The sequence below is a fragment of the Aotus nancymaae genome, unplaced genomic scaffold, assembly GCF_030222135.1.
Source record: "Aotus nancymaae isolate 86718 unplaced genomic scaffold, 86718_ANA_hifiasm-v0.15.2.pri h1tg000016l, whole genome shotgun sequence".
NCBI classification, from domain to species: domain Eukaryota; kingdom Metazoa; phylum Chordata; class Mammalia; order Primates; family Aotidae; genus Aotus; species Aotus nancymaae.
The window spans coordinates 48100124-48128095 of record NW_026988428.1 but is presented as its reverse complement, the minus strand read 5'-3'; the positions used below and the strand labels follow the sequence as shown (position 1 = coordinate 48128095).

General features: G+C 43.0%; 1 protein-coding gene across 2 annotated transcripts in view; it reads right to left on the bottom strand.

The window, feature by feature from the left end:
- RASSF3 (Ras association domain family member 3) overlaps nt 1–27972 on the bottom strand; it is a 194685-nt gene that overhangs the window by 75650 nt on the left and 91063 nt on the right. The window contains exon 1 of one of the 2 annotated variants that reach the window (XM_012444930.3): nt 9206–9452. The exons of the other annotated variant lie outside the window; for it this stretch is intronic. Within the exon in view, the coding sequence (XP_012300353.2) occupies nt 9206–9316 (111 nt within the window). The 5' untranslated portion in view covers nt 9317–9452. Of the gene's footprint in view, nt 1–9205; nt 9453–27972 lie in introns of those variants that run through there. 2 annotated transcript variants of the gene reach the window in all.

The following is a 27972-nucleotide window of genomic DNA, read 5'->3' as shown; positions in this document are numbered from 1 at the left end:
AATCCAAATGTCTATGGAAAGATGAATGGATAAACAAAAAGTGAAATATACATACAATAGATATATTATTCAGCCTTTAAAAGGAAGGAAATTCTGACACATACTCCAACATGAATAAATCTTGAGGGTATCATGCTAAGTAAACTCAGTCAGTCATATAAAGACAATTACTGTACAAGTTCACTTATAAGTGATATCTAGACTAGTCAAATTCAGACGAACCTATATAGGCCCCCTGCGTAGGCGGGTTTCAATCTGTTTTGTTCACCACCAAATCTCTAGCACTTAGTCTAGCATCATTGTGAATATTCAACACTTGAGAAATGAATAAAAACTACCCTCCCCAATCTTACTACACACACACACACACACACACACACACACACACACACGCTCAGGCTGCACTAATTTTTTTTTTTTTTTTTGAGATGAAGTTTCACTGTGTTGCCCAGGCTGGAGTGCAGTGGCGCAATCTTGCCTCACCGAAACCTCTACCTCCCAGGTTCAAGCAATTCTGCCTCAGCCTCTGGAGTAGCTGGGATCACAGGCACATGCCACCATGCCAGGCTAATTTTTGTATTTTTAGTAGAGACAAGGTTTCCCTATGTTGGTCAAGTCGGTCTTGAACTCCTGTCCTTGTGATCTGCCTGCCTCAGCCTCCCAAAGTGCTGGGATTTACAGGCATGAGCCACCATGCCCAGCAACTTGCACTAATTTCAAGTGAACACTTTGCTGATTATATTCTAAGTCTGTTAATTCCAAGATCTTCTAAATCTATCCTTTTGGTCTCCAATTCCCAAACTCACCCTTTTTCCTCCTCTAATTATCTCACTTTGTTTAGCATCTGAAAGAAGAACCGAGTGCAATATATAATTAGTAAATTATTCTTAGCTTACTGAATCATATAGCAGTAGTTAGCAATTACAGTCCATAAAATGCATATTAAGCTTGCTGTTTTAATACTTTATGAAATATGAGCCCTATTCTCTCTGCAAACTGAAGGCACTGAGAATGCCATTAGGTCAGTTTTATCTTATTGGCTCATGTGAAAAAAAAAAGGGAAGTTCCCCACACAAAAGTTTCACAATCCCAAAATGCTGGTATGTGTGTCCCCAGAATAGGCTGAGAAGAAACTATCCCCAACAGTAAAGGGCAAGTTCCCCTTCACAAAGAAAATCTTTCCAACATACAGGGCTGGCACCCCCCCATCCATCCATTTGCAGCCACAAAAACAATAGAGATTGAAACCTCGGGCAGGGGCTGCCAGCTCTGCTTTAGCAAACAGCATTGTTCAACAAAAATATAATGCGAACCACATGCATAATTTTAAGTTTTCCAGTAGCCATGCTAAAAAATAAATAACATTGATTTTATTTAACTCAATATATTCAAAATATTATCACTTCAACACGTATAAGTGCAATTTTTTAATTATTGCAACATATTTTACATTCTTTCTTTCTAGTCTTCAAAATCTAGTGTGTATTTTTTACAGCAATCCCAATTCAGACTAGCCACATTTTGAGTGCTCAAAAACTACATGTAGCTAGTGACTACCAGCGCAGTTTTAGAGTGGTCACCTCAATCTCAGAATATATTTTCCGATTTGTTACACACGTTTTTACATATATTCAAATACTCATCATTTTTTATGGGTTCTGACATCCTTCCGAAAGCATTATCTGGCCATCTCCATTTTAAAAAAAAAAAGCAAAAGCCATTTGACTACACTACTGAAAGCCAAACCAGAACTACCTGTTTAAACTATTAAGAAAAACCTAGAATACTCAGGAGGCTGAGGCAGGAGGATCATCTGAGTCCAGGAGTTCAAGGATATAGTGCACTATTATAAGCCTGTGAATAACCACTGCATTCCAGCTTGGGCAACATAGCAAGATCCCATCTCTTTAAAAAAGAAAAAAGGAAAAAAAAAGACCTGGAAAATAAACAAAATTTGGTTGATTTGTTTACTTAATTTTGGTTACCATTTCGGTTAATCAGTGTTTGGTTAACTCAGGTTAAAGTTATTAAAAAAGCATTTGCTATCCTTAAAGATGACTACGTTTCTGTTGGAAGACAGTAATCAATAAGGAAATGTGATTGTTTTACACAGGGATGTAAAACAGGAAGGGATACACTTCCATGTCAACATTCCCATCTAAGTAGATGCATAGGGCCAGACGTGGTGGCTCACGCCTGTAATCCCAGCACTTTGGGAGGCTAAGGTGGGCAGATTACAAGGTCAGGAGTTCGAGATCAGCCTGGCCAACATGGTGAACCCCTATCTCTACTAAAAATACAAAAAATTAGCCAGGCGTGGTGGCATGCACCTGTAATCCCAGCTACTCCGGAGGGTGAGGCAGGAGAATTGCTTGAACCCAGGAGGCAGAGGTTGCGGTGTGCAGAGATCCCACCACTGTACTTCCAGCCTGGGGGACAAAGCAAGACTCCATCTCAATAAATAAATAAATAAATAAATGCATAGCTTTACCATGCTACAAAATAGGTGTGTTCCTGAAAAACTACAAACATTGCAAAGTTTCCTCAAATACACTAAAGGAGCAAGTTCCTTAGGGAAAAATTATAGAGATATTTTCATTTGCCTATTGGGTAAGCTTTTTAATAACATTACTAAATGAGGCTGGGGACTGTATTTTGTTCACCACACTAACCCCAGAGCCTAGAACAGTGTCTGGCATATAGTAGGCACTCAATAAATTGTCAACTAAGTAGATGAATGAATAAATTAGTTTTCTTAAAACAAGGGGAAAGTATATAAAGTGAATTATGCCTAACCAGTAATAACAGATATCACAAATATCATCCCATCTTAAATCACTGCTACCTGTAAGATACTGTGAAGGCTTATGGTCTAGTTTGGAAAGGGGGAGTCATTGTGTATAAAGGAAAACAGTAGCAAATACTGGGACAGCCATCCAAAATGAGCAGGCTTTCATTTGGTCAAGCACCTTAAGTGCCAAGCATTTATTTCATGTAGTAGGTAAAAAATGCTGGTCTCTGTTCTCAATAAATAAAATATAACGGCAAATTATAATTTTTGCTATGAAAGGAAAGAACAGAGGGCTTTAAGACTTTTCTGAGAAGGAGACATTTAAGTCGACATGTTAAGGAGAAAGGAGGGCAGCAACTCCAAGCCATGGTTCCGAGATGGTGATGGAGCCCGAAAGGAATTAAAGAAAAGGCTAAAAGCTGTTACATCACGGGTAAACAATAAGCGGGGCCTTGTAATAGAGGTAATGCCTGCTTGCCACGAGAATAAAACCTTCCTACTAGGCAGTGTGTGTAGTTCTTAATAGAGAGGAAGATGCAAAGAGGCTAAGTTAGCCAAGACTTGTAATATAGAAGAGAAGCTCCTTTGCATGCATTTATCATATATCCTACTGTCTTTTCACCATCCCTTCTGAAGTGGGACTGATAGCCAACGGCCTTTGGCCAAATTAGGAGTGAACCGCATGTTTGAAACTGGGGCCTTTATTTAACGACAGCTACTTATGCTTTGGAGACTTGGGGGTGGAAAATGCAAGCGCCAATGCCCAAGGGGCTAGGAGCTGGTGATCAGGTCACACTAGAAAGCATTTGGTCAGCCTCAGTTTTTTTCTCCCAGAAGAAGAATGTTAACAGTATGACATGCACTGACTGCCAAAGGAAGTCTAAAAAGAATAACCACATTATGGGATATTTTTAGCCTTTCTTTTAAAAAATGTTTTGTGTCACTGCTTTCCAAATAATTCCAAATCTTGAAAGTTAGCCAGAAAAAGAAATGGGATAAGGAGTATACTGCTCAAATATAAGGCTTTATAAGACTGGGAACTAATTTTCTTTTGAAATTCATTTAAAGGAATATGCCTTTGTGAATCTTGCTCACACAAACACAAAATTCCAATGGATTAATATTGTGTAAGAACAGAACATATCAGATATACAGACAAGGTGTGCAAATCACCTTGCACTAGGCTAAATGTCTGGTGAAAATGTTTATGTCCCATAATACAGGAATTAAAAATTAACATTTAAAAAGCTAGTATAGGTCGGGTGTGGTGGCTCATGCCTGTAATCCCAGCACTTTGGGAGGCCAAGGCAGGCAGATCACTTGAGGTCAGGAATTCAAAACCAGCCTGTGCAACATGGCAAAATCCCGTCTCTACAAAAATACAAAAAATTAGCTGGGCATGGTGGCAGGCTCCTGTGATCCCACCTACTCGGGAGGATGAAGACAGGAGAATTGCTTGAACCCAGAAGGCAAAGGTTGCAGTGAGCCAAGATCATGCGACTGCAGTCCAGCCTGGACAACAAGAGTATAACTCCGCCTCAAAAAAAAAGCTACTATAGTCAAAACACTCATGTCTTAAACCACTATTCTTTTACCCCAGTGATCTAGCTCTAAAACTTCTAATGGAAACACTAATAAAAGAGTGCAGCTCATTACTGTTGATTCTAGCAATAAGACACAACCAAATAATTGAGGCACAAAAATATTTGAATAAGAAAGAGAAAACCGGGCCGGGCATGGTGGCTCACGCCTGTAATCCTAGCACTTTGGGAGGCCGAGGTGGGTGGATCACCTGAAGTCAGGAGTTCAAAACCAGCCTGGCCATCATGGTGAAACTCCATCTTTAAAAAAAGAAAAAAGAAAGAGAAAACCAAAAGGGTGAAGGTGAGGTCTGCTATCTGCAGTCTCATGGGCTTACTTACTGAAAAATTCTTCAGTACAATTTTTCTAAGTGTGGGTTGTAGAGAAGACAATATCAAGTTTTTCAAGACTTCTTGACTATTCTAGTGTCTCATTTCCTTATTCCTATTAACTACCAAAGGCTGAACAGGAGAGGTAGCTTAGCTGAGGTCAGACACACTCCAACAGATTAATAATTTTAATCTGGAAATCTGAGTATGTCTTATATTTACAGGTAGTTTGATTTTGGTGGGAAATCGAGAAGGCAAATGATAAATTAAAGAACTGTTCAGATTTTTGGTTCTGCTGAAAACTATGATGAGGGGGATCCTTTGAAACACAGGGAATCCACAAATTATTATAAAGACTGTCATGACAATATATACAGGTCAGGGAGTTGAAATTTTAAGAAACAGCCAGGAGCAGTGGCTCATGCCTGCAATCCTAGCACTTTGGGAGGCAGAGGCAAGCAGATCACTTAAGGTCAGGAGTTCAAGACCAGCCTGCCTAGCCAACATAGCAAAACCCTGTCTCTACTAAAATAAAAATAAATAAAAAACAGCCAGGCCTGGCAGTGGGTGCCTATAATCCCAGCTACTCAGCAGGCTGAGGTACAAGAATCACTTGATATTGGGAGGCAGAAGTTGCAGTGAGCCAAGATCCCACCACTGTACTCCAGCCTGGGTGACGCAGTAAGAATCCATCTCAAAAAAAAAAAAAAAGAAAGAAATTTGTGAAACCCCGTCTCTACTAATACAAAAATACTTAGCTGGGCACGGTGGCGCATGCCTGTAATCCCAGCTACTCAGGAGGCTGAGGCAGGAGAATTGCCTGAACCCAGGAGGCGGAGGTTGCGGTGAGCCGAGATCGCGCCATTGCACTCCAGCCTGGGTATCAAGAGCGAAACTCCGTCTCAAAAAAAAAAAAAAAGAAATTTTAAGAAACTCTGAAGCTTTAGGTGTCCTTATTTGCAAAGGGAATATGGAGCTGTAAAGTTATTTTCATAGCTAAGAAGTTACCAAAGAGAGTGGAATTTGAGTCAGAAAACCTGAGCTCCAGCCTTCTTGCCATCTAGGTGTGGGCCTTAGACAATCACTAAATAATACCTCTCCCTTTCATTAGGTTAATGTTTCATATAGTTTTTGGGAGAATCATAAGTAGAGTACATTTGAAAATGGTAAAGATCCAGTTATTATCAAATCAGGAAAACATTCATTCATTCAGCTTGCATTCATTGAGCAACTACTGTATATATGGTACTGATCCAGACCCTGGGTCTACAATAAACATGACATTCAAACTGCCACAAAAGGTCATATGTTAATTCCCTTTATATCTTTTAGATAGTTTTGTTTTTGAAACAGGATCTCGCCCTGTTGCCCAGGCTGAAGTGCAGTGATGCAGTACAATCACAGCTCACTGCAACCTCTGCCTCCTGGCCTCAAGCCATCGTCCCAACTCAGTCTCCCAAGTAGCTGGGACTACAAGCGGGCACCACTATGCCTGGCTAATTTTTGCATTTTTTGGTAGAAAAGGGGTTTCACCTGGACAAAAACTAATTTTGTCCAGGCTGCTCTGGAGCTCCTGGGCTCAAGCAATTCTCCCATATCAGCCTCCCAAAGTGCAAAGTGCTGGGATTACAGGTGTGAGCTACCACACCCAGCCTAGACAGGTTTTTAACCCTTTTCTTTTTCTTTTTCTTTCTTTTTTTTTTTTGTTAACAATAAGGTTTAAAATAAGAAAGAAAATGATAGCATTTTCTTTATATCTATAAGGTTTTGTTACTGTTGGGGATAGAAAGAAGTTGGGCTATGTTCCCTTGCCTGGCAAGGGAAGAAAGAAATTTCTTGTCCACCCCCTCTCTCATGCTTTTCTCCCCATTCTGCATTTACCACAAACATCTTGCTTTCTCTGGATATTTTCAAGAATTCTAGAAAGCTCATTTTCCTGGCTTTTCTACCAGGTGGTACAGCATCCAAAAAAAAAAAAAAATCACTGTAACTCTAATAGATCCTTTTAGCAACACCTCTTTCCATCTCTCTAGAGAAAGGATAAATTTCACTACTATGCAGTATGTCAGAAGTGCTTATCTTATTCTTATCAGCATGAAAATGAAGGAAACAGCTTATTTAACCTTAGATAAAAGAAATGTTCTACATTAAGAGTGATTTGCTTTATATTTATGATGTTTTACTTCCCTAATTCACCTGTCTTACCAGGAATTTAAAACATTCACATCACTTCTTTAAATAAACCAAAACACCCACTAAAATTCATAGTTTAGAATACTTTCTCCCCCAGGCAAATAACTCCTACAGCTCAGCACCTTACATGTGTTATTCTAGAAAGGGAAAATATGTAAGCAATAAAGCTTCAAATACACATGTGAAGCTCTTCAAGCACGGAACTATGTATTCCTGTCCTGATTTCCAACACATATTTCAAAATACATATTAATGTTAGGCTAATTCTAAATGCTAAATACTACTACCCCGGGCATAACATATATGCTAGATGAAAATCACATATATGAATGCATATAACATAGAAACAATAAATGTGGTCTGACGGGTGGTTCATGCCTTTAATCACAGCACTTTGGGAGGCCCAGGCAGGCAGATCACCTGAGGCCAGGAGTTACAGACCAGGCTGGCCAACATAGTGAAACCCTGTCTGTACTAAAAATACAAAAATTAACCAGGTGGTGGTGCATGCCTGTAATCCCAGCTACTCAGGAGGCTGAGGCAGGAAAATCACTTGAACCTGGGAAGCAGAGGTGGCAGTAGGCGGAGATCATACAACTGCACTCCAGCCTGGGTGACAGAGTGAGACTCCATCTCAAAAAAAAAAAAAAAAAAAAAGAACAGGCTAAATGCATATAAACCTAGAAAAAAATGATATCTTTACTAAAGCACAAAAATATTCTCATACAATTCCAATCTGGATGCTTTGGCCCTTGTGACATCTCACCCCTGGAGAATCCAAGAACCAGCTAGTTTTCAGGAGATTGGCAGACACCCCTGGAATAAACTTCAAATTAGCATGAGTTCCTTTTCATGTCAAATGGTAAACACAACATAAATGAAAGGAGAAAAGGCAAAGTGGAGAAGGGGAAGAGAGAGGCCAAGAAAGAGTAAAGCAAAATGGAAAAGGCACAAGGAAATGCAATCTCTCTATAAACCGGGGAGGGGGTGGGGGGAGGTATTTCCAACTTCCAAACTTCACAGCAAGCTCATGGTCTTAGAACACACTCTGCTGAAAGTAAGAGATCCCACTCAAAGTGGCTCGCAAATAGTGGGGCCTTAAGCCTTAGAAACAATAAAAGATGGACAACTATGGCACCAGGAATTGACTGGAGATTAACTGCTGTTATTAAATAAGGGCACTTGACTTCAGCTTACCCTTCACCGTCTCCTCTCCTCCTCCGATTTGGGACTTAAAGAGCCTGAAAAGACTACTAGAACTTCCGAATCTTAGAAAGATTTTTACTTCAGAAAGTCACTAAACTTAAGAGGTCTGGCAAGACCACCCTGACAGATTGCACCCTCCCACATCCACCAAAAAAAGTCATCATCCGGTCCCTTCTTGCTTCTAGTCTCTTGGTCTCGATCTGATATTAATAGAAATGTTTGCCGAACGCCTGTTTTCTAAAAGCAACATATTTGTTCCATTACAATCTTCCGTAATCTGATGTGAGCGTGTCCGAGTTGGCCGGCTCCCAGGGCCAGGAGGCCGCGGGTTCTAGCACCGACCTCCTCAGTCCAGCCGACGTGCCTCGTTTCGGGAAGGCCCCCCTAAAAAACACGGCCGCGGCTGGCGAAACCGGCACAAGTTCCCGTCCCATCCTTTCCCAACTCGTGCTTCCCACGGCGTGCTGCCTCCAAAAAAGGAAGAAACCGGCCGAAAGGTTAGCTGTCGCCGGCTAGTACCGGAGCTTGTTTGCAAAACATCTGGGCACCAAAAAACCTAGTTTTACAGGAAACGCACAACCCTGAGTCCCGCAACCGAGATTTAGTGAGCGCCTACTGTGTCAAGGCCCGCGGTGCTCTCGGACACCCACCCTACCGGGGCGTCCGGGCAAGGAAGGAGGGAGCCAGGTCACCCGGCCACCCCTGGATATCACACGTTGCCCCCAGCCACTCCAGGGGCCACAGGCCAGTGAGTAGACTAATAGGAAGGACAGGCGCGCGGACCCGACCGTTGACCCAGCGGGGACGCGAAGAGGAAAGACGGGGAGTGACCCTGGGACGCCTCTTGGCTCCGGGACTGCTCCCCGCAGGCGGCGGCCCGAGGCGGGGCTGCAGAGGCCATCTGGCGCAGAAGGCAGGAGCCGGCCCTCAGCCTCCCCGCCCTTCCTCCGCCTTCCCTCGCCCACATGCACAAACTCCAGGCACGTTCCCGGGATCCGAAAAGGCAGCGGCCACTTCTCTGCCCGCTCCTACTTCCCGGCGAGCATCCCCCGCGCGCCCCGCAAAGACACGTGGAGTCTGGGGGCGCCCGCCGAGCGCCACTCACTTGCTGGCCGGAGCGGGGCTTGCCCTGGGGCGCTCTCCTGAAGAAGGAGGTCCTGGCGGTGAAGAAGAAGTCCTCGGCGTCCTCCTCCAGGCTGCTGTAGCCGCTGCTCATGCTGCCGGTCCTGTAGCGCGCGGGCAGACTCCCCGGGGCGCAGGCGGCCAGGCAGGGGGTGCCGCGCCCGCCCGCCGCGCGAGGTTCCCGGCGCGCGGTCCCGGGCCGTCCTGCAGCAGCTGCAGCCGCCGCTCAACCGGGCTGCCCGGCCCCTCCTGCCGCCTCCCCGCCGGGCTCCAGGCGCTGCCCGGCCGCGGTGCGCCCGCAACCCCGCCTCCCCGGACCCCGCCTCTCTGGACCCCGCCCCGGACGGGTTGCCGGTCGAGCTCCTCCCCGCGCGGCCCCGACGCTCCCCGCCCGGCCGCAGGTTGGGGCAACCCGGGCCCTCCCTTTCCAGGCGCGCGGGTTTCTCCCGGCAGCTTCGCAGAACCCGGAAAGCAGGGCGCGAGGGCTGCGTCTCGTGGGACTGTGCTCGGGTCGCTTCCTCAACCTCCCGGAAACTGCAAATTCCTCGGCGAGCTATCCGCCCGCCCCCAGCCCCGCTAGCACGAGTTTCGGAGAGGGCGGGGGCAGAGCGGGGAACTTTCTTGCTGTCCACGCCCCGCTCGCCCCCTCCCAGGGTTCTTTGGGAGTGGGTGGGGGTTGCCTGGCTGAGGGGCGGGTTGCCTGGCCGAGGGGCCCCCAGGGCCTAAGGCTTCCTGCAGCCGCAACGCCCCGCCCTGAACCCCAGCAGCTCGCCCCTCCTGGAGGATTTCAAGTTAACAGAGATGGGTGGGGAAATTAACAACTGGGTTGAGTTTATTCGAATGAAAACATCCTTTCTAGTCATTCATTTGAGCTTCCGTCTTACCCTTTTGCCCTTCTTTCTAGCTAGGGCTCACTTCCAAATAAGATTGTTATCTTAGGCGCACTCAGTGCAACTGAGGGGTGAACTAGTTCTATAGTTACCGAGCAATCGAGTGCTTATTAATTAAATGTGCTTTGTAAAATCCCCGCCACGGTCAGCCTTGTAGGGTCACCCACAAGGCATGGTTTAAATGGTGAGGATAAGGAGATCAGGGAATTCTATTCACCCACGTACAAAAAAGAAAGTTTCCATGTTTTCTAAATTCCTTCCCGTCAGCTAATCCTCTTTTAAAAGCCACCTGTGGGTAACGGCCTTTTACACCTTGGTGTTATTGCACTGATTTAAATCATTCTAATTTCAAATCTTGACTGAAAGATTCTTTTGAAGATGCAAGCCCTGCTATGGTTAATGAGCTTCAGAAGAGGTTTCATTAGGAGGGAAAGAGAGACGTTAGAAAAGAGAAAACGTCCACCCATTATAGTCAAACTAGCCAAACCTTCTTACATTTTCTCCTTCAATCCTCCGAGCAACTCTGTAAGGTAGGTAGTACTATTTTATGCCGGTGTTACCCCTAGAGCAGCAGCTGAGACTTAAGAGAGGAAAAGGCGAGTGGATCACGAGGTCAAGAGATCGAGACCATCCCGGTCAACATGGTGAAACCCTGTCTCTACTAATATAAAAAAATTAGCTGGGCATGGTGGCGCGTGCCTGTAATCCCAGCTACTCAGGAAGCTGAGGCAGGAGAATTGCCTGAACCCAGGAGGCGGAGGTTGCGGTGAGCCGAGACCGCGCCATTGCACTCCAGCTTGGGTAACAAGAGCGAAACTCCGTCTCAAAAAAAAAAAAAAAAAAAAAAAAAAAAGAGAGAGAGGAAAGTGGCTGCAGGTGGCAGGACTCAGACCGTTCTGCTCTGCGTTCTGATGATCTGAACGTGGTCACATACCCTACAGGGTTCTCTGCTTGGTCCGGGTCAGCCATGCACTTTTGTGGACTACAGGAAGAAGAATTGGACCAGAAAATGACGGGAAGGAGAGAAAAATTGGCTCATGAGTCATCCTTCTGTCCCCAGGCTGAAAGAAGGCTTCCAAACCTGCTCCACCTTCAGGCTCACACATCCAGCTTATAAAATAGTATATTACCCCCACGTGATTCACAACTCCTCCAGAAGGCGGGTTCTTTGCGTTACAGCCAATTTTAAAGGTCCCACAACATTAAAGTCGTCTTCTCAGCCACACAGCTACTGGTTCTAACTCCATATAGTTTCACCCAGCTTAAGCGGATCCCTCTGTGTGCCATGCACATACGTAATGTAGGAGAATAGGACTTTACGACAAACTTTTCTTATTTGGTTTCTCTTATTTCATTATTCAGACATAATATTTTATTAGAGCAGCTCTTATTAATATTCCAATTTAAGAGTAATGTGCAGGTTAAGGAATCAAATTATTCATTTTATTGTGGGTAGAAAGGGGAAAATAATTTTACCCAGAACAAATTGAAGTTTATGAATACTTTGAGGAAAAATGCGTTAAAATGCTTTATTGGCCGGGCGCTGTGGCTCATGCCTGTAATCCCAGCACTTTGGGAGGCCAATGCAGGTGGATAAACTGAGGGGTTCGAGATCAGCTTGGCCAAGGTGGTGAAACCCCGTCTCTACTAAAAATACAAAAATTAGCTGGGCGTAGTAGTGCACACCTGTAATCCCAGCTACTTGAGAGGCTGAGGCAAGAGAATCGCTTGAACCCGGAGGGGCGGAGGTTGCAGTGAGCCGAGATGGCGCCATTGCACTCCAGCCTGGGAGACAAGAGTAAAACTTCGTCTCAATCATTCAATCAATCAATCAATAAAACGCTTTATGATGCACCACACCATAAAAATTATCTTTTTAATTGTATTATTTTTAAGCTCCAAAGGACTGAATTAATTTGTGTATCATCTGTCAGCATACCATCAGAAGCAGTTATAATAAAAAGGCATGATTGAGTGGAACACAGGGAGGGGTGGCTGGGGGAAGCTGAGGCGAAGGATCACTTGAACTTAGGAGTTCCTGTCCAGCGTGATCAACATAGTGAGACCTATTCTCTAAAAAATTGAATCTTTTTTTTTTTAAAGGTGTAATTAGGCCAGGCATGGTGGTTTACACCTGTAATCCTAGCACTTTGGAAGGCCAAGTTGGGAGGATTGCTTGAAGCCAGGAATTCAAGACCAGCCTGGGTAACAAAATGAGACCCTGTCTCTACAAAAACCAAAACCAAAAAAAATTAGCCAACCTGGTGTCACATGCCGGTGGTCCCAGCTAATCAGGAGGTTAGGTGGGAGGATCACTTGAGCCCAGAAGTTTGAGGCAACAATGAACTATGATCTCACCACTGCATTCCAGCCTGGGTAACAGAGTAAGAGTCTCTCTTTCTCTCCAAAAAAAAAAAAAAAAATCCATGATCAAATAATGAAATAGAAGCACTGCTTTTAAACAACAAAAAACAAAAAAACATAAAGGGAAGGACCAGGCAAGGTAGCTCATGCCTGTAACCCTGGCACTTTGGGAGGCTGAGGCTGGCAGATCACTTGAGGTCAAGAGTACAAGACCAGCCTGACCAACATGGTGAAAACCCATCTCTACTAAAAATATAAATAAATTAGCCAGACATGGTGGCACATGCCTGTAGTCCCAGCTACTCGGGAGGCTGAGGCAGGAGAATCACTTGAACCCGGGAGGAAGAGATTACAGTGAGCTGAGATGATGCCACTGCACTCCATCCTGGGTGACAGAGGGAGACTCCATCTCAAAAAAATGGAAGAAAGGGAGGGAGGGAGAAAGAGAGGGAAGGATTGTCATTTGTTTCCTAAAAGCAAAATAAAAATATTTCTATATTTTTCTGGTAGTATTTTTTTTTAGACAGGGTCTCACTTTGTTGCCCAGGCTGGAGTGCAGTGGTGCCATGTTGGCTCACTGCAGCTTCAACCTCCCAAGCTCAAGCAATTCTCCCACCTCAGTTTCCCCAGTAGCTGGAACTACAGGCATGTGCCACCAGCCCTGGCTAATTTTTACATTTTTTTTTTTTTGTAGAGGCAAGATCTTACTCTGTTGCCCAGGTTGGTCTTCATGAACTCCTGGGCTCAAGTGATCCTCCCACCTTGGCCTCCAAAAGGGTTGGGATAACAGGTATGAGCCACCACATCTAACCCAATAGCATTTTTAATTAAAATATTATAAATTTAAAATTTAGCTCATGAAAATTTTATCTGTAAAAATTCAGAATGTAATGTTAAGCAACTAGACATTTTTAACATTTCAAATACAGGGAAGGGGTGGAATAAATAAAATTAAATGTATGCAACCAAGTTCAAGTTTTGTTTTGTTGTTGTTGTTGTTGTTTGGTTTTTGTTTGTTTGTTTGTTTTTGAGAGGTAGTCTCACTCTGTCGCCCAGGCAGGAGTACAGTGGTGGGATCTCAGCTCACTGCAACCTCTGCCTCCCAGGTTTAAGTGATTCTACCACCTCAGCCTCTCAAGTGGCTGGGATTACAGGTGTGCACTAACACACCTGGCCAATTTTTGTATTTTTAATAGTGACAGGGTTTCACCATGTTGGTCAGGCTGGTCTCAAACTCCTGACCTCAAGTGATCTGCCCACCTCGACCTCCCAAAGTGCTAGGATTATAGACATGAGCCACCACACCTGGCTTATGCATGGAATATTTCTTAATTTTTTTTAAGAGACAGGGTGTTGCTCTGTTGCCCGGGCTGGAGTGCAATGGTCTCATCACAGCTCACTGAAGCCTCCCCCTACCAGGCTCAAGAGATCCTGCCACCTCAGCCTCCTGAGTAGCTGGGACTACAGGCACACACCACCACACCAGCTAATTTTTTTGTAGACGGGGTCCCTCCATATTGCCCGGGCTGGTCTCGAACTCCTGGGCTCTAGCAATCAACCCACCTCAGCCTCCCATAGTGCTGGGGTAACAGGCCATGACTGGTCATATTCTTAATTTTAGAGTAAAAGAAACTGAAAGGTAGATGGTAATTGAAATTTGTTAAACAACTACATTTTAATACTATGAGGAACTTCATCGATAGATCATGTAGTTAGAGCAGGGGCCCTCAGACTTAAAGCTTCTGAACACTTAAGTCATGGTAGTAAAGCAGACTCTCACCAACAATTTTGCAGAAAATATTTTGTTCTGAAATAGCAATAACTACTAGAATAGTTTCTGTTTTTTTAATTTTTTATTATATATTTTGTAAGACAGGGTCTCAGTCTGTCACCTAGGCTAAGTGCAGTAGGGGGATCACAGCTCACCACAGTTTCAACTTCCCACATTCAATTGATCCTTCCACCTCTGCCTCCTGAGTAGCTGGGACTACAGGTGTGTGCCACCATGCCCAGCTGATTTATTTATTTATTTATTGAGACGGGGGTCTCCCCGTGTTGCCCAGGCTGATTTCAAGCTCCTGGACTCAAGCCGTCCTCCCACTTTGGCCTCCCAAAGTGTTGGGATTACAGCATGAGCCACTGAGCTCAGCCTAGAATAGTTTCAATAAGGCCTAGATGGATAAAAATCGAGTATGATCCTGTTTTGGGCACTACGGAAGGTTACAATGGCATTAAGAGGAGATTGAAGAAAGGAGAAAGCAATATAGCATCTCTATATCTAAAACTTGATTTCCCATAGTAATTAAAACAGAAAAAGACAGAAATCAATTTAAGCTTGAGAAACAAAATATAGTAACAATAATTTATAACTTTAAGTTATAGCTTTATAAATTAAAAAAAAAATTCCAAAACCACTGGAGTCTAAGATGTTCATTGGTAATTTCCACTTAATCTTATTATCTACATACAGTTCACAGTTAAAAATTCATTGTTAATTATTTCAGCCATTCTCCAAAGATACATATATGGTGAATGAAAGTAGTAGAGAGTTCTAGCTTCCCTCAGATGAGGAAGAATACAAATGAAAACCAAACTTTAACTTTTGGGTTTTTTTGGCAAAGATACGGGACTCCTAAAGGGCATTTGAAACTGAAACTTAATTAGGCAGGTTGTTCCTCAAATAGTTGGGAAATTTACCCAATAAACACACAAACTGCTCAGTATGTTTAATGAGTTTGCTCATTAAATTACTAGTTTATTCACGTCCAATGAAAGAAAGCCCATGAGGGGAAGAAACATAAAATGCAGTTGGTGGTGGGGTGTGTGTGTGTTTGTGCTTGTTTTGAGATGGTGTTTCCCATGCTGCCCAGGCTGGTCTGGAGCTCCTGGACTTAAGCAATCCTGCCTCCACCTCCAAAGGTGCTGGGATGACAGATGAATGCCACTGTGCCTGGCTAATTTTTTTTTTAACTTCTGAGATATTTTTTCTAGAAAAAGGACCCCTCAGATAAGAAAAAAAGATTAATTCATTGAACATTTATTGAGCTCTTACTGTGTATCAGGCACTATTCTCAGCGCTGTTAAACTCATTTAATCCTCCTAACACTTCTCATCTTTCCCTGGAAGCATGGCATAGACATTACAATTCCCAGTGGCAAGGCAGCCTGAGCTCCCATGTTCACCCTCCTAATCACTGCACTACACAGCCTTTGGGCCAACCTAGGGTGAGAGAAGTGTCAGATCGCCTCAGAAGAAAACACAAGGGTTCCCACCCAAAAATGATTTGCAGTGAAATGATTTGAATTGTGTTATTAGAGAGCCTGGGTGAGGTGGCTCACGCCTGTAATACCAGCACTTTGGGAGGCAGAGACAGCTGGATCATGAGGTCAGGAGTTCAAGACCAGCCTGGCCAAGATGGTGAAACCCCGTCTCTACTAAAAAACAAAAACAAAAACAAACAAACCAAAAAAACTACAAAAATTAGCCAGGCACTGTGGCAGATGCCTGTAATCCCAGTTACTCAGGAAGCTGAGGCAGGAGAACTGCTTCAACCCAGGTGGCAGAGATTGCAGTGAGCGGAGATCACGCCACTGCACTCCAGCCTGGGTGATAGAGTGAGACTCCATCTCAAAAAAAAAAAAGAGTGTGTGACAGATATTGCATTTGAGGTTTTTAAATGAGAGAAAAGATTATTTTTATTCAATTGACTGGGCTTTTGAACTTTCCAACACTGATTTTGATCAGTCCTTCCAATTAATTTGTGTTCCCTACTCCCATGCTTCTGCTAAGGGCTTTTAGCCATCTACCCCTTAGTTTGAATACAGGTAGGGAGAACCTGAACTTTTTTTGCCATGGGACATTCACCATGATATGACCCGTTCACAGTGACATTATCTCTTATAGGGGCTTCTAGAAGCAGAGCTGTGGCTGGGAGATTAATGCTGTCCTCAAAGGGAGGAGTCACCACCACTTGTCAAGTCATGTCCTCTCTGCAGGCATGTGCATTTTGTAAACTGGGAAGAATAAACAGACATTTTCTGACATTTTTGCTTGAGATTGAACTAATCTCAGCGCATCAAGAGATAGAGAGGGGAACAGAAATCAATACAACGTGGCTAAATAGGGACTGTTTGTCAGAAACACAAGGCAGAGATCTGGTGACCATATCTGACTTTGAAATCTGTGTCTTATGACAACAGCTTTAGGAAAATAGAATGCTTTTTTGTTCAAGAAAGGTGTTCAGAGAGAAATTGAGCCTTCTTTTTTTTTTTTTTTTTTTTTTGAGACGGACTCTCACCGTGTCACCAGGCTGGAGTGCAGTGGCATGATCTCGGCTCACTGCAACCTCTGACTCCTGGGTTCAAGTGACTCTCCTGCCTCAGCCTCTCGAGTAGTTGGGATTACAGGTGCATGCCACCACGCCCAGCATTTTTTTTTTTTTTTTTTTGTATTTTTAGTAGAGACAGGGTTCCACCGTGTTAGCCAGGATGGTCTTGATCGCCTGACCTCGTGATCCTCCCACCTCGGCCTCCCAAAGTGCTGGTATTACAGGCAGTAAGCCACCACGCTGTCTTTATAAATACAAATGGAGACCTAATAGTGCCCTCAGAATTTCTATGGAGGCCGATGTGGCAGCCTAAGCTGGGCTGCATAAATTGTCCATATCAAAGGAGAATTGCTGATGGAGATAGTTCAGCAATTGTTCTCCCTTGTTCCCTGCTGTGCTATATCCATGTAATAACTATAGCTACATTCACTCTTTCACTACATTAAGTACTGAGATCTTATTATATACATAGCACCATGGAAACTGGGTAAGACATAAAAGAAGAGTTAGATAGGTTTCTGCCCTTCAAAACATTATAAATTAGTTGATGAAAAAAATATTCCCCACAGTGCAATTATGTAATGATAACAGACTGTGATTAGCCAATCAAGTGAAGAATGTGTCAGAATATAAGACAAACATGAGAAGAATGTGATACAATTTGGTCAAGGGCCAGGCAGGGTGGCTCACGCCTGTAATCCCAGCACTTTAAGGGGCCAAGGTGGGTGGGTCACTTGAGGTCAGGAGTTGTTAACCATCTTGGCCAACATGGGAAACCCCATCTCTACTAAAAATACAAAAAAATTAGCTGGGCGTGGTGGCTTCGCCTGTAATCCCAGCTACTCAGGAGGCTGAGGAAGGAGAATTGCTTGAACCCGGGAGGAAGAGGTTGTAGTGAGCTGAGATTGCACCACTACACTCCAGCCTGGGCAAAAGAATGAGACTCCGTCTCAAAACAAAATAAATAGGCCGGGTGCAGTGGCTCATGCCTGTAATCCCAGCACTTTGGGAGGCTGAAGCAGGCAGATCACCTGAGGTCTGGAGTTGGAGACCAGCCTGGCCAATGTGGTGAAACCCCATTATCTACTAAAAATACAAAAATTAGCTGGGTGTGGTGGTGCATGCCCGTAATCCCAGCTACTCAGGGGGCTGAGGCAAGAGAATTGCTTAAACCCAGGAGGTAGAGGTTGCAGTGAGCCAAGATTGTGCCACTGCACTCCAGCCTGGGTGACAGAGCAAGACTCCATCTCAGGGGGTGGAAAATAAATAAATAATAAAATGGAGAAAAAGTGACCAGATAGGTGAAGGCCAACATGTTAAAAAAAAAATACACTGAGGAGTTAAGACTTTATCAGCAGGGAATTTAGGAACTAGCAGAGTCAGGGCATGACATGAAGAAAAGGGTGTTGGGGCACGGGGTGAGGGTGGAGGGCTGTGTTGTAACAACAACTGGGGAGGATCAGACAAACAAGCTCTGACCATAGTTTGTGAAACTTCCTGTGGTTTAGCGAGGGACACGTGGAGTGCAGAGAATGAACACTTCTTGGGCACTGGGAAATTTAACTCCAAATCCTTGAACATCACTGGCTCCATGCTTGTACAGCCTGCAGAACTGGGAGCCAAATAAACCTCTTTTCTTTACGAATTTTGCAATCTCAGGTTTCCTTTATAGCAACACAAAACAGACTGACACAGGAGCCAAGGGAGCGCTTTCCTCTTGGCCCTCTGAAGGTTTGCTGAAAAATCAACTCGCATAAGGTAGATTAACTGAAGAAAAGACATACAAGTTTATTTAACATGCATACACAAGAGGCTTCAGAATGAAGACTCAAAGGTACAAGAGAAAATATCCATTTTATGCTTGGGTTCAATGAAGTATAGACAGCATGTAAAAATATAATTGGACAAAAATGGTCTGATCAAATGCTAATAGACTGAGTGGGGAAATCCAGCAAGGCCTGTCTGCCTAGATTCTTCCTGGCCTCTCTGAGCATGCATTTCTTTCTTCTGGGTTTGGGGCAGGACCCTCATGGGGGTCTTATGACCTACAGTCAAACAAGGTAGGTCAGGTGATTTCTTTAAGGACAGCTTTTACACAGAAAGGCAGAGGGAAAGTTTGAGTAATATTTTTAGGTTTTATGTCTGATTTTGAAGAAAAGGGATTCTACTTTCTATGACTCACCTTGGGGAAAAGAGATTCTAGTTTCTATGGCTAGTCTTGAGAGAGAATGGGATTGAAAGAAAAGAGGACAGGAAAAGATCAGAGAAAAACTTTTGCTTCTGAGGCTGCTTCTGAAACCCTCATTTTGGGGTATTGTTTTATGAGCCCTAATAGTTCAAAAACAATCAAACAAATTCATTCCTCCACTAAACTCGCAAGGTTCATGTGATGTGGGTAGTGTAGGAGATGAAGAAACTTTTCCCTCCACCCTCTTAGGTTCTGTACATGGAGGCCTACAAATTAGACTGGCAAAAGACAGAGATGTATTACATACGCATATGGGAACTTCACAGAAAAGGAATGAAAGCACTAAGATGCAAACATTCCCCGGAGTTTATATGTCATGTAATAAGTTCTGCAGAAGGTGGTTTGGGACTTCCAGGTGCAGGGAGAAGTAGGTTTGGGGAACATAACTAGGAAATGTATGGTGGATAAGGGTTGCTTTGTATGATTTGTATGAAGAAGCTGGGCGCAGTGACCCATACCTGTAATCCCAGCACTTTGGGAAGCTCAGGCAGGCGGATCACTTGAGGTCAGGACTTCAAGACCAGCCTGACCAACATGGTGAAACCCTGTCTCTACTAAAAATACAAAAATTAGTCATGGCATGCACCTGTAGTCCCAGCTACTCAGGAGGCTGACGCAGGAGAATCACTTGAACTGGGGAGGCAGAGGTTGCAGTGAGCCAAGATCACGCCACTGCACCCCAGCCCAGGTGACAGAGGGAGACTGTCTCAAACAAACAACAACAACAACAAAGATTTCTTATGAAAATTCTTCTCAGATGGTAAGAGTTATGTTTGTGTGTATGTAGTGTGTGTGTGTGTGTGTGTGTGTGCCTGTGAGTCATTCTCCTCTTCCTGGTACAGAAGAGGACAACTTTACAAACAGAAATTTCTGCCAAACATGGTGGTACCTGCCTACAGTCCCAGCTAATTGGGAGGCTAAGGTGGGATGATCATTTGAGCCCAGGAGTTCAAGACCAGCCTGGGTAATATAGCAAAACCTACCACCCTACCAAGGTGGTAAAGACATTTTTTTGTAAAGAAATTTCTTTCTTTTTTTGAGCTACTCCATCTCAAAAAAAGAAAGAAATTTCCTTTACAAGTGTAAATTTTCTTTGCAAAAGGGAAGGGTATGCTGTGTTTCTAGAGCTTTCCCTGAGTCTGCTGTTTCTCAGTTGCCTTCAGCACAAAATATTCACTTTACCAAAGTGGCATCTTTTGGAGTGCTATACTCTGACTCCTTTACAGCAGCATATTGGAAATAGCAAGACTACCAAAAAGTCTTTTAGAGGCTACCACATTATTTTTTGCTTCCTTAACCTACTGCTTGCCCCATGACCCCTCAAATAAAAAGGAGCAATCCTCTTCAGCTTTGCTACAGGATTTCAAAATTTTATCTTAGAAGTTCCATGAGGGCCGGGCGCGGTGGCTCAAGCCTGTAATCCCAGCACTTTGGGAGGCCGAGGCGGGTGGATCACGAGGTCAAGAGATCGAGACCATCCTGGTCAACATGGTGAAACCCCGTCTCTACTAATACAAAAAATTAGCTGGGCACGGTGGCGCGTGCCTGTAATCCCAGCTACTCAGGAGGCTGAGGCAGGAGAATTGCCTGAACCCAGGAGGCGGAGATTGCGGTGAGCCGAGATCGCGCCATTGCGCTCCAGCCTGGGTATCAAGAGCGAAACTCCGTCTCAAAAAAAAAAAAAAAAAAAAAAAAAAGAAGTTCCTTTAACAGAAATAAGTTAATTTATATTAGTTGTAACAATGTGTCCTCACCTCCCCAGCTAGAATATGCATTTGGCCTATATAATCTGTTTGTTTAAAACACAAAAGAGAATTATGAGATAGATGTTGAAATAAGCTGTTTACATTAAATCATGGATGTAGCAGCTAACCAAACACAACTTCAGCTGGGCGCGGCTCACGCCTGTAATCCCTGCACTTTGGGAGGCCGAAGCTGGTGGAATATTTGAGGCCAGGAGTTCAAGACCAGCCTGGGCAATATGGCAAAACCCCATCTCTACTAAAAATGCAAAACTTAGCCAGGTATGGTGTTATGTGCCTGTAGTCCCAACTACTTGGGAGGCTGAGGCAGGAGAATTGTTTGTACCTGGGAGGCAGAGATTGTGGTGAGCTGAGATGGCTCCACTGCACTCCAATCCGGGTAACAGAGTGAGACTCTGTCTCCAAAACAAAACATAATTTCATGGCAAAATAGAATGCAATAAGCAGAGTCAAAAGGCAAATGACAGGAACTATCTTGATTGTGGAATTTGTCAAAACTTCTTGCACTGTGCTCTAAAAAGGGTGAATGTAATGTGTATGTAGATTATACTTCTACCTTAATTTTTTAAATGAGGTAATGGTAATTAACAAATGAGGAAAAGGTACTTGCAAATTTTTTTTTTTTTTTTTTTTTGAGACGGAGTTTCGCTTTTGTTACCCAGGCTGGAGTGCAATGGCGCGATCTCAGCTCACCGCAACCTCCGCCTCCCGGGTTCAGGCAATTCTCCTGCCTCAGCCTCCTGAGTAGCTGGGACTACAGGCACGCGCCACCGTGCCCAGCTAATTTTTTTGTATTTTTTAGTAGAGACGGGGTTTCACCATGTTGACCAGGATGGTCTCGATCTCTTGACCTCGTGATTCACCCGCCTCGGCCTCCCAAAGTGCTGGGATTACAGGCGTGAGCCACCGCGCCCGGCGTGGTACTTGTAAATTTTATCATAAAGAGCATATATCTATAATCTGTAAAACATTCCCAAACATCAAGAAGAGCAAACACCAGCCGTGCACAGCGACTCATGCCTGTAATGTCACTACTTTGGGAGAACGAAGCAAGAGGATCACTTGAAGCCAGGAGTTCAAGACTCACAAGACCTTGTCTCTACAAAATAAATAAATAAATAAATGAATAAAATAAAAATCAGCCAGGTATCATGGCATGTGCCTGCAGTCCTAGTTATTTGAAAGGCTGAGGCAGGAGACTCCCTTGAGCACAGAAGTTCAAAGCTGCAGTGAGCTATGATTGTACCACTGCACTTCAGCCTGGCCAACAGAGCAACACCCTATTTCAAAACAGAAAAAATTGGTAAAAACACAAAAGTTAGACAATTTTCTTACTGAGGTTGCAGAAAAGCAGGCATTCTCACATATGGTTATTTGGAATGCAAAATGGTACAATTCCAAGACAGGCTAACCCTGTAGTATCTAGCAAAATTACACATGCATTTTCTTTAATGGGAAACAATATCAAAGACACACTGAAAAAAATACAAATGCCTCATGATCAAGGTTAAGACTGTATCATTATTTATAGTAACAAAAAAGGAAACAAGCTAAATATCCATCAATTGGGCAAATTGGCTAATGGAATATTATGTAGCCATTAAAAAGAAATCTGGACACTCTCAGTACACTGATATGGAATAACCTCCAGGATAAATCATTTAAAAAGAATAGTGTGGAACAGTGTTCATAGTATGCTGGCTATTTAGAAAAAAAAAATTTTTTTTAAAGAAGCAACAGAATAGCTGATGGGGTGGCTCGTGCCTGTAATCCCAGCACTCTGGGAAACTGAGGTGGGCAGATCACTTGAGCCCAGGAGTTTAAGACCAGCCTGGGCATCATGGCAAAACCTCCTCTTTACAAAAAATACAAAAATTAGCTAGGCATGTGGCATATGCCTGTAGTCCCAGCTACTCAGGAGGTTGAAGTGGGAGGATCACTTGGGTCTGGGAAGCAGAGGTTTCAGTGAGCCAAGATCGTGCCATTGCACTCTAGCCTAGGCAACACAGTGAAACCCTGTCTCAATAAATAAATAAATAAATAACACAAAAAAAACAAAAACAAAGAAAAACCCGAAGGAATAATAAAAATTAGTTATTTGTAGGGTGATAGAGGGAACCAGATGAGAATACACAATGGAAGCACAAGTTATGTGGCTATATCTAGGTTTACAGTTTTGATTTTGAAACTCTATGAATGTTTACATAACTAAAAATCTAAGTTTAATCAAAAGGGGGAAAAAGTTACTCCTAAGTTGAAAACAAAATAAATGAACCTACTGAATATTTAGAGGCACACACACAAAAATTGCTCTGAATGTTTTTAAAAATACAGTATTTTGACTGTTAACACCTTACTGTGATATATTCTAAGTATAAAATATCCTCAAATACTCTTTTTTTTTTTTGAATAAAGACAGGGTTTCACCATGTTGGTCAGGCTGGTCTTGAACCCCCAACCTCAGGTGATCCGCCTGCCTTGGCTTCCAAAGTGCTTGGATTATAGGCGTGAGTCACCATGCCCGGCCGAAATATCCTCAAGTACTCTTAAACTGTGTATTATATTGGTATTGTTATTTTGAAACAATTATAGGTATAATGTATGATAAAGTAGCTAAGTGATAATGGTGTCATTGTTTTCTAGGCTCATTTTTTTAGAAATTTATCTTGAAATATGTATTGATGAAAAGACATGATGTCTGGGGTTTGCTTGAGTAAAAGGAAGAAAAAAGAATGGACAAAGCAAATGTGGCAAAATCTTGACAACTGCTAAATGTGCATGATTGGATTGTGGGATTTTCTTATATCATTCTTTCCCAGGCTGCCTTTTATAAGAAGTCTTTAAAGAAGCATCAGTCCATTTTTAATAACTCTACCAGAATACAATCACTGCCCCCTCATGTCATTTAACACAAATTCAGGTGGGACCAGAATTAACGTGAAGAAACCTCTTAGCATCCTTTCATCTTCAAAGCTCTTCAAAAACTCTTAAAGATAAGGTTTCACTGTGTCATTGAGAAGTATTTCAGTTAATAGCTATATTTCTACATGGAGAAATTAGATAACAGGAGTACAATAATAATAGCTTGCTGTGTCTTGATTGTTGCTCTTTTAAATGCTCACAGCAGTTTCTCACCTAGTTATCTCACTGTTACCTAAAGGGTCTGTAATTACTGCCACTTCACAGATGAGAAACAGAGTCTTAGAGAAGTTAAGTGATGGGTCCATGATCACAGCTGAACTGCTACTGAGACCCCGGTTTCCTATCAGCCAGGTACTAGTGAATAGTTCGTAGCTGGCTACCAACTATCATATACAGACCACAGAGGAAGTTAACGTCAAGAGATGAGATTAGAATTCATATTTTAGCTTTTACTCCAGCACTCTGGTTAAGTACTATACATATTAGAAAGATCACCTTTAAACCCTAAATGTTACATGTAATAAATAGTCTAGAACTAGTTAAAAATGTGTGCATTCACATATGTGTGTTGTGTGTGTGTGTGTTCATCTCTCTCCCTTGTCAACACTACTATAAAATGAAGGATGTCTCTTCCTGTATATTTGAAAGTCAGGTTTATGGGCTCATGTTTACAAAATAATCATGTAGAACACAGTGGTTATTTAATGTTTTTATCGTCTTGGCCTCATTCCTTCCTATAGAGAAGGATTGAGCTAATAAGTTAATATTCATCTAATAGTTACTGAACGCATTGTTAGAGGGCAAGCCTAAGTCTTGAACACCTTCTTTTATTTTTTTTAGACAGGGTCTCCCTTTGTCACCCAGGCCGGAGTGCAGTGGCTCCACCTCGGCTCATTACAGCCTTGACCTCCCGGGCTCAAGCAATCCTCTCACCTGAACCTCCTGAATAGCTGGGACTACCACATCTGGTTAATTTTTGTACTTTTTTTTTTTTCTTTTGAGATAAGAGTTTTGCCATGTTGCCCATGCTAGTCTCAAACTCTTTTCTTTTTTTTTTTTTTTTTTTTTAAGACAGAGTCTTGTTCTGTTGCCCAGGCTGGAGTGCAGTGGTGTTATCTTGGCTCACTGCAACCTCTGTCTCCCAGGTTCAAGAGATTCTCGTGCCTCAGCCTCCCAAGTAGCTGGGATTACAGGCACACACCACCATGCCTGGCTAATTTTTTGTATTTTTTGTGGAGACAAGGTTTCACCATGCTGCCCAGGCTGGTCTTGAAGTCCTGACCTTGTGATCTACCCAACTCGGCCTCCCAAAGTGCTGAGATTATAGGTGTGAGCCACCAAGCTTGGGCCTTGTTTTTTTTTTGAAACAGAGTCTTGCTCTGTCGCCCAGGCTGGAGTGGAGTGGCATGATCTCGGCTAACTGCAACCTCTGTCTGCTGGGTTCAAGTGATTCTCCTGCCTCAGCCTCCCCAGTAGCTGGGGTTACAGGCATGTGCCACCATGCCTGGCTAATTTTTGTGTTTTTAGTAGATAACGGGTTTCACCACGTGGGCCAGGCTGGTCTCAAACTCCTGACCTCATGTTATCCACCCTCCTCAGCCTCCCAAAGTGCTAGGATTACAGGCGTGAGCCACCACACCCAGCCGGGTCTCAAACTCGAGCTCAAGTGATCCTCCTGCCTTGGCCTCAAAAGTACTGGGATTACAGGCATGAGCCACTGCACTCGGCCAAACACCTTTTCTTTATGGAAAAAAAAAAGTTGTTTATTTTGAACAGCACAGGTAAGTGTTTTAAAATTATGCTCATGCTTGGAAGCAATATTGGCACGTGGAAGGCTATCGTTAGTCTTTAATTGTGGAGAGTCATCTTTAATTATTTGATTATGCTGACATTTTTATTTTATTTTATTTTTTGAGATGGAGTTTTGCTCTTGTTGCCCAGACTGGAGTACAATGGCATGATTTCGGCTCACTGCAACCTCCGCCTCCCAGGTTCAAGCAATTTGCCTGCCTCAGCATTCTGAATAGCTGGGAGTACAGGCATGTGCTACCACACCCGGCTAATTTTGTATTTTTAGTAGAGATGGAGTTTCTCCATGTTGGTCAGGCTGGTCTCAAACTCCTGACCTCAAGTGATTCACCCGCCTCAGCCTCCCAAAGTGCTGAAATTACAGGCGTGAGCTGCCATGCCCGGCCCATTTTATTTTTTGAAACAGAGTCTTTCTCTGTTGCCCCAGCTGGAATGCAGTGGCACAATCTCGGCTCACTGCAGCCTCCGCCTCCCAATTTCAAGCCTCCGCTCCCCAGTAGCTGGGATTACAGGTATGCGCCACCATACCTGGCTAATTTTTAGTAGAGATGGGGTTTCACCATGTTGACCAGGCTGATCTCGAACTCCTGACCTCAAGGGATCCACCTGCCACAGCCTCCCAAAGTGCTGGGATCACAGGCGTGAGCTACTGCACCTGGCCTATGCTGACATTTTTTTTTTTTCTTATGCTGACATTTTTCATGTGAAAAGAGAATTGCCTTCTGCCTTAAATTCCCAAGTGGCTCCTAGTTCTTTGATTTATGTAGCATATTTGGTGTTATTTGAATACTTTGCTTTATTTTTCAAAAGGCAGTGTTTCCTTCAGGTTTTCTTATAATTTGGGTCATGACAGCTTTTGCAAATTAGAAACAAAAAGAAGTCATGTGAAAAATTATAGAAATTAGAAGATATGCATTTTGACTCCATTAAAAAGATTCAACCACATTAAATGTTACATAAGAGCAGGGCGCAGTGGCTCACGCCTGTAATCCCAGCACTTTGGGAGGACGAGGCAGGCAGATCACCTGAGGTCAGGAGTTCAAGACCAGCCTGACCAATGTGGAGAAACCCCATCTCTACTAAAAATACAAAAAACATTAACCGGGCGTGGTGGCGCATGCCTGTAATCCCAGCTACTCAGGAGGCTAAGGCAAGATGATCACTTGAACCTGGGAGGCAGAGGTTGTGGTGAGCCAATATCACACCATTGCACTCCAGCCTGGGCAACAAGAGCGAAACTACATCTCAAAATAAATAAATAAATGTTACATAAAGAGGGTCTTTGCATGTTTATATTATATAGACATTAAAGTCATCTTTCTAAAAAGAAATTCCCACTTAAGTAGATTGAAAAAATCATCTTATTTAAAACCATTTAATATGGAGAAATGTTCATGATTTAATATTAGGTCAAAAACTAGAACACAAAACTAAATATACAGTGTGATCCCAATGTTATTTAAAAATAACTAATGCATAGAAAAAAGGCCAGATGGAAATATAGCATATTGTTCAAAATACAATTTTAGCCTAGTGGAAGTATGTGTTGTTTAAACATTTTAAAAATGCTTTTCTACATTTAATGAAATTTTAATAATAGATACCTTTTATTTATTATATACATTTATCATAAGAAAAAAGATATCTTTTTTTTTCTTTTTGTGTAGAACACGGTCTTGCTTATTGCCCAGAGTCTCAAACTCCTGGGCTTGAGCTGTCCTCCCGCCTCTGCTTCCCTAAGTGCCGGGATTACAGGCGTGAGCCACTGCGCTCAGCAGAAAAAAAGATATTTTAAAGGCTTCTATGCTAGTTTTTAATTAATAGTAATAAATATTATTAACAGTGTTTATGTATAGCTCTCAGCAACCCTGTGTCATGCAGAAACGGCCTACAAAATGTACAGTTGACTAGACAACTCAAGAATTCAATTTTCTAATCTTTCATTCATCACTGCAGCAAAAGGCAAAACGTTTTAGGAGGCTGAGGTGGGAGGATCACTTGAGCCAAGCAGGTGGAGGTTGCAATGAGCTGAGATAGTGTCACTGCACTCCAGCCTGGGTAACAGAGTGAGACCCTATCTCAAAAGGAGGGGGATGTAAAGAACGATTCTCTATGACATTACTCCTTCTTATTCTCATTAACCATTTGAGCAAAACTTGGAAGAAGTTGCTCTTTCCTGATGAACTAATTTAGTACATAAATGTACTTTGATAAATATAGAAACCTAAAGATGCAGCTAGGGGGTGGTGTTCATTTAGTTAATACCATCAAACTACCAAATAGTATAATCATCTCGGAAAAAATCGTGGGTTGAGATACCATTGTCTATGTTGCGGTATTTTTAACTAGGACAAAAATAGAAGCGCTACAGTTTCTGTTTTCTTCAAACAGTTTCTTGCTGGAAGTGGTTGGAATCATAAAAAACAA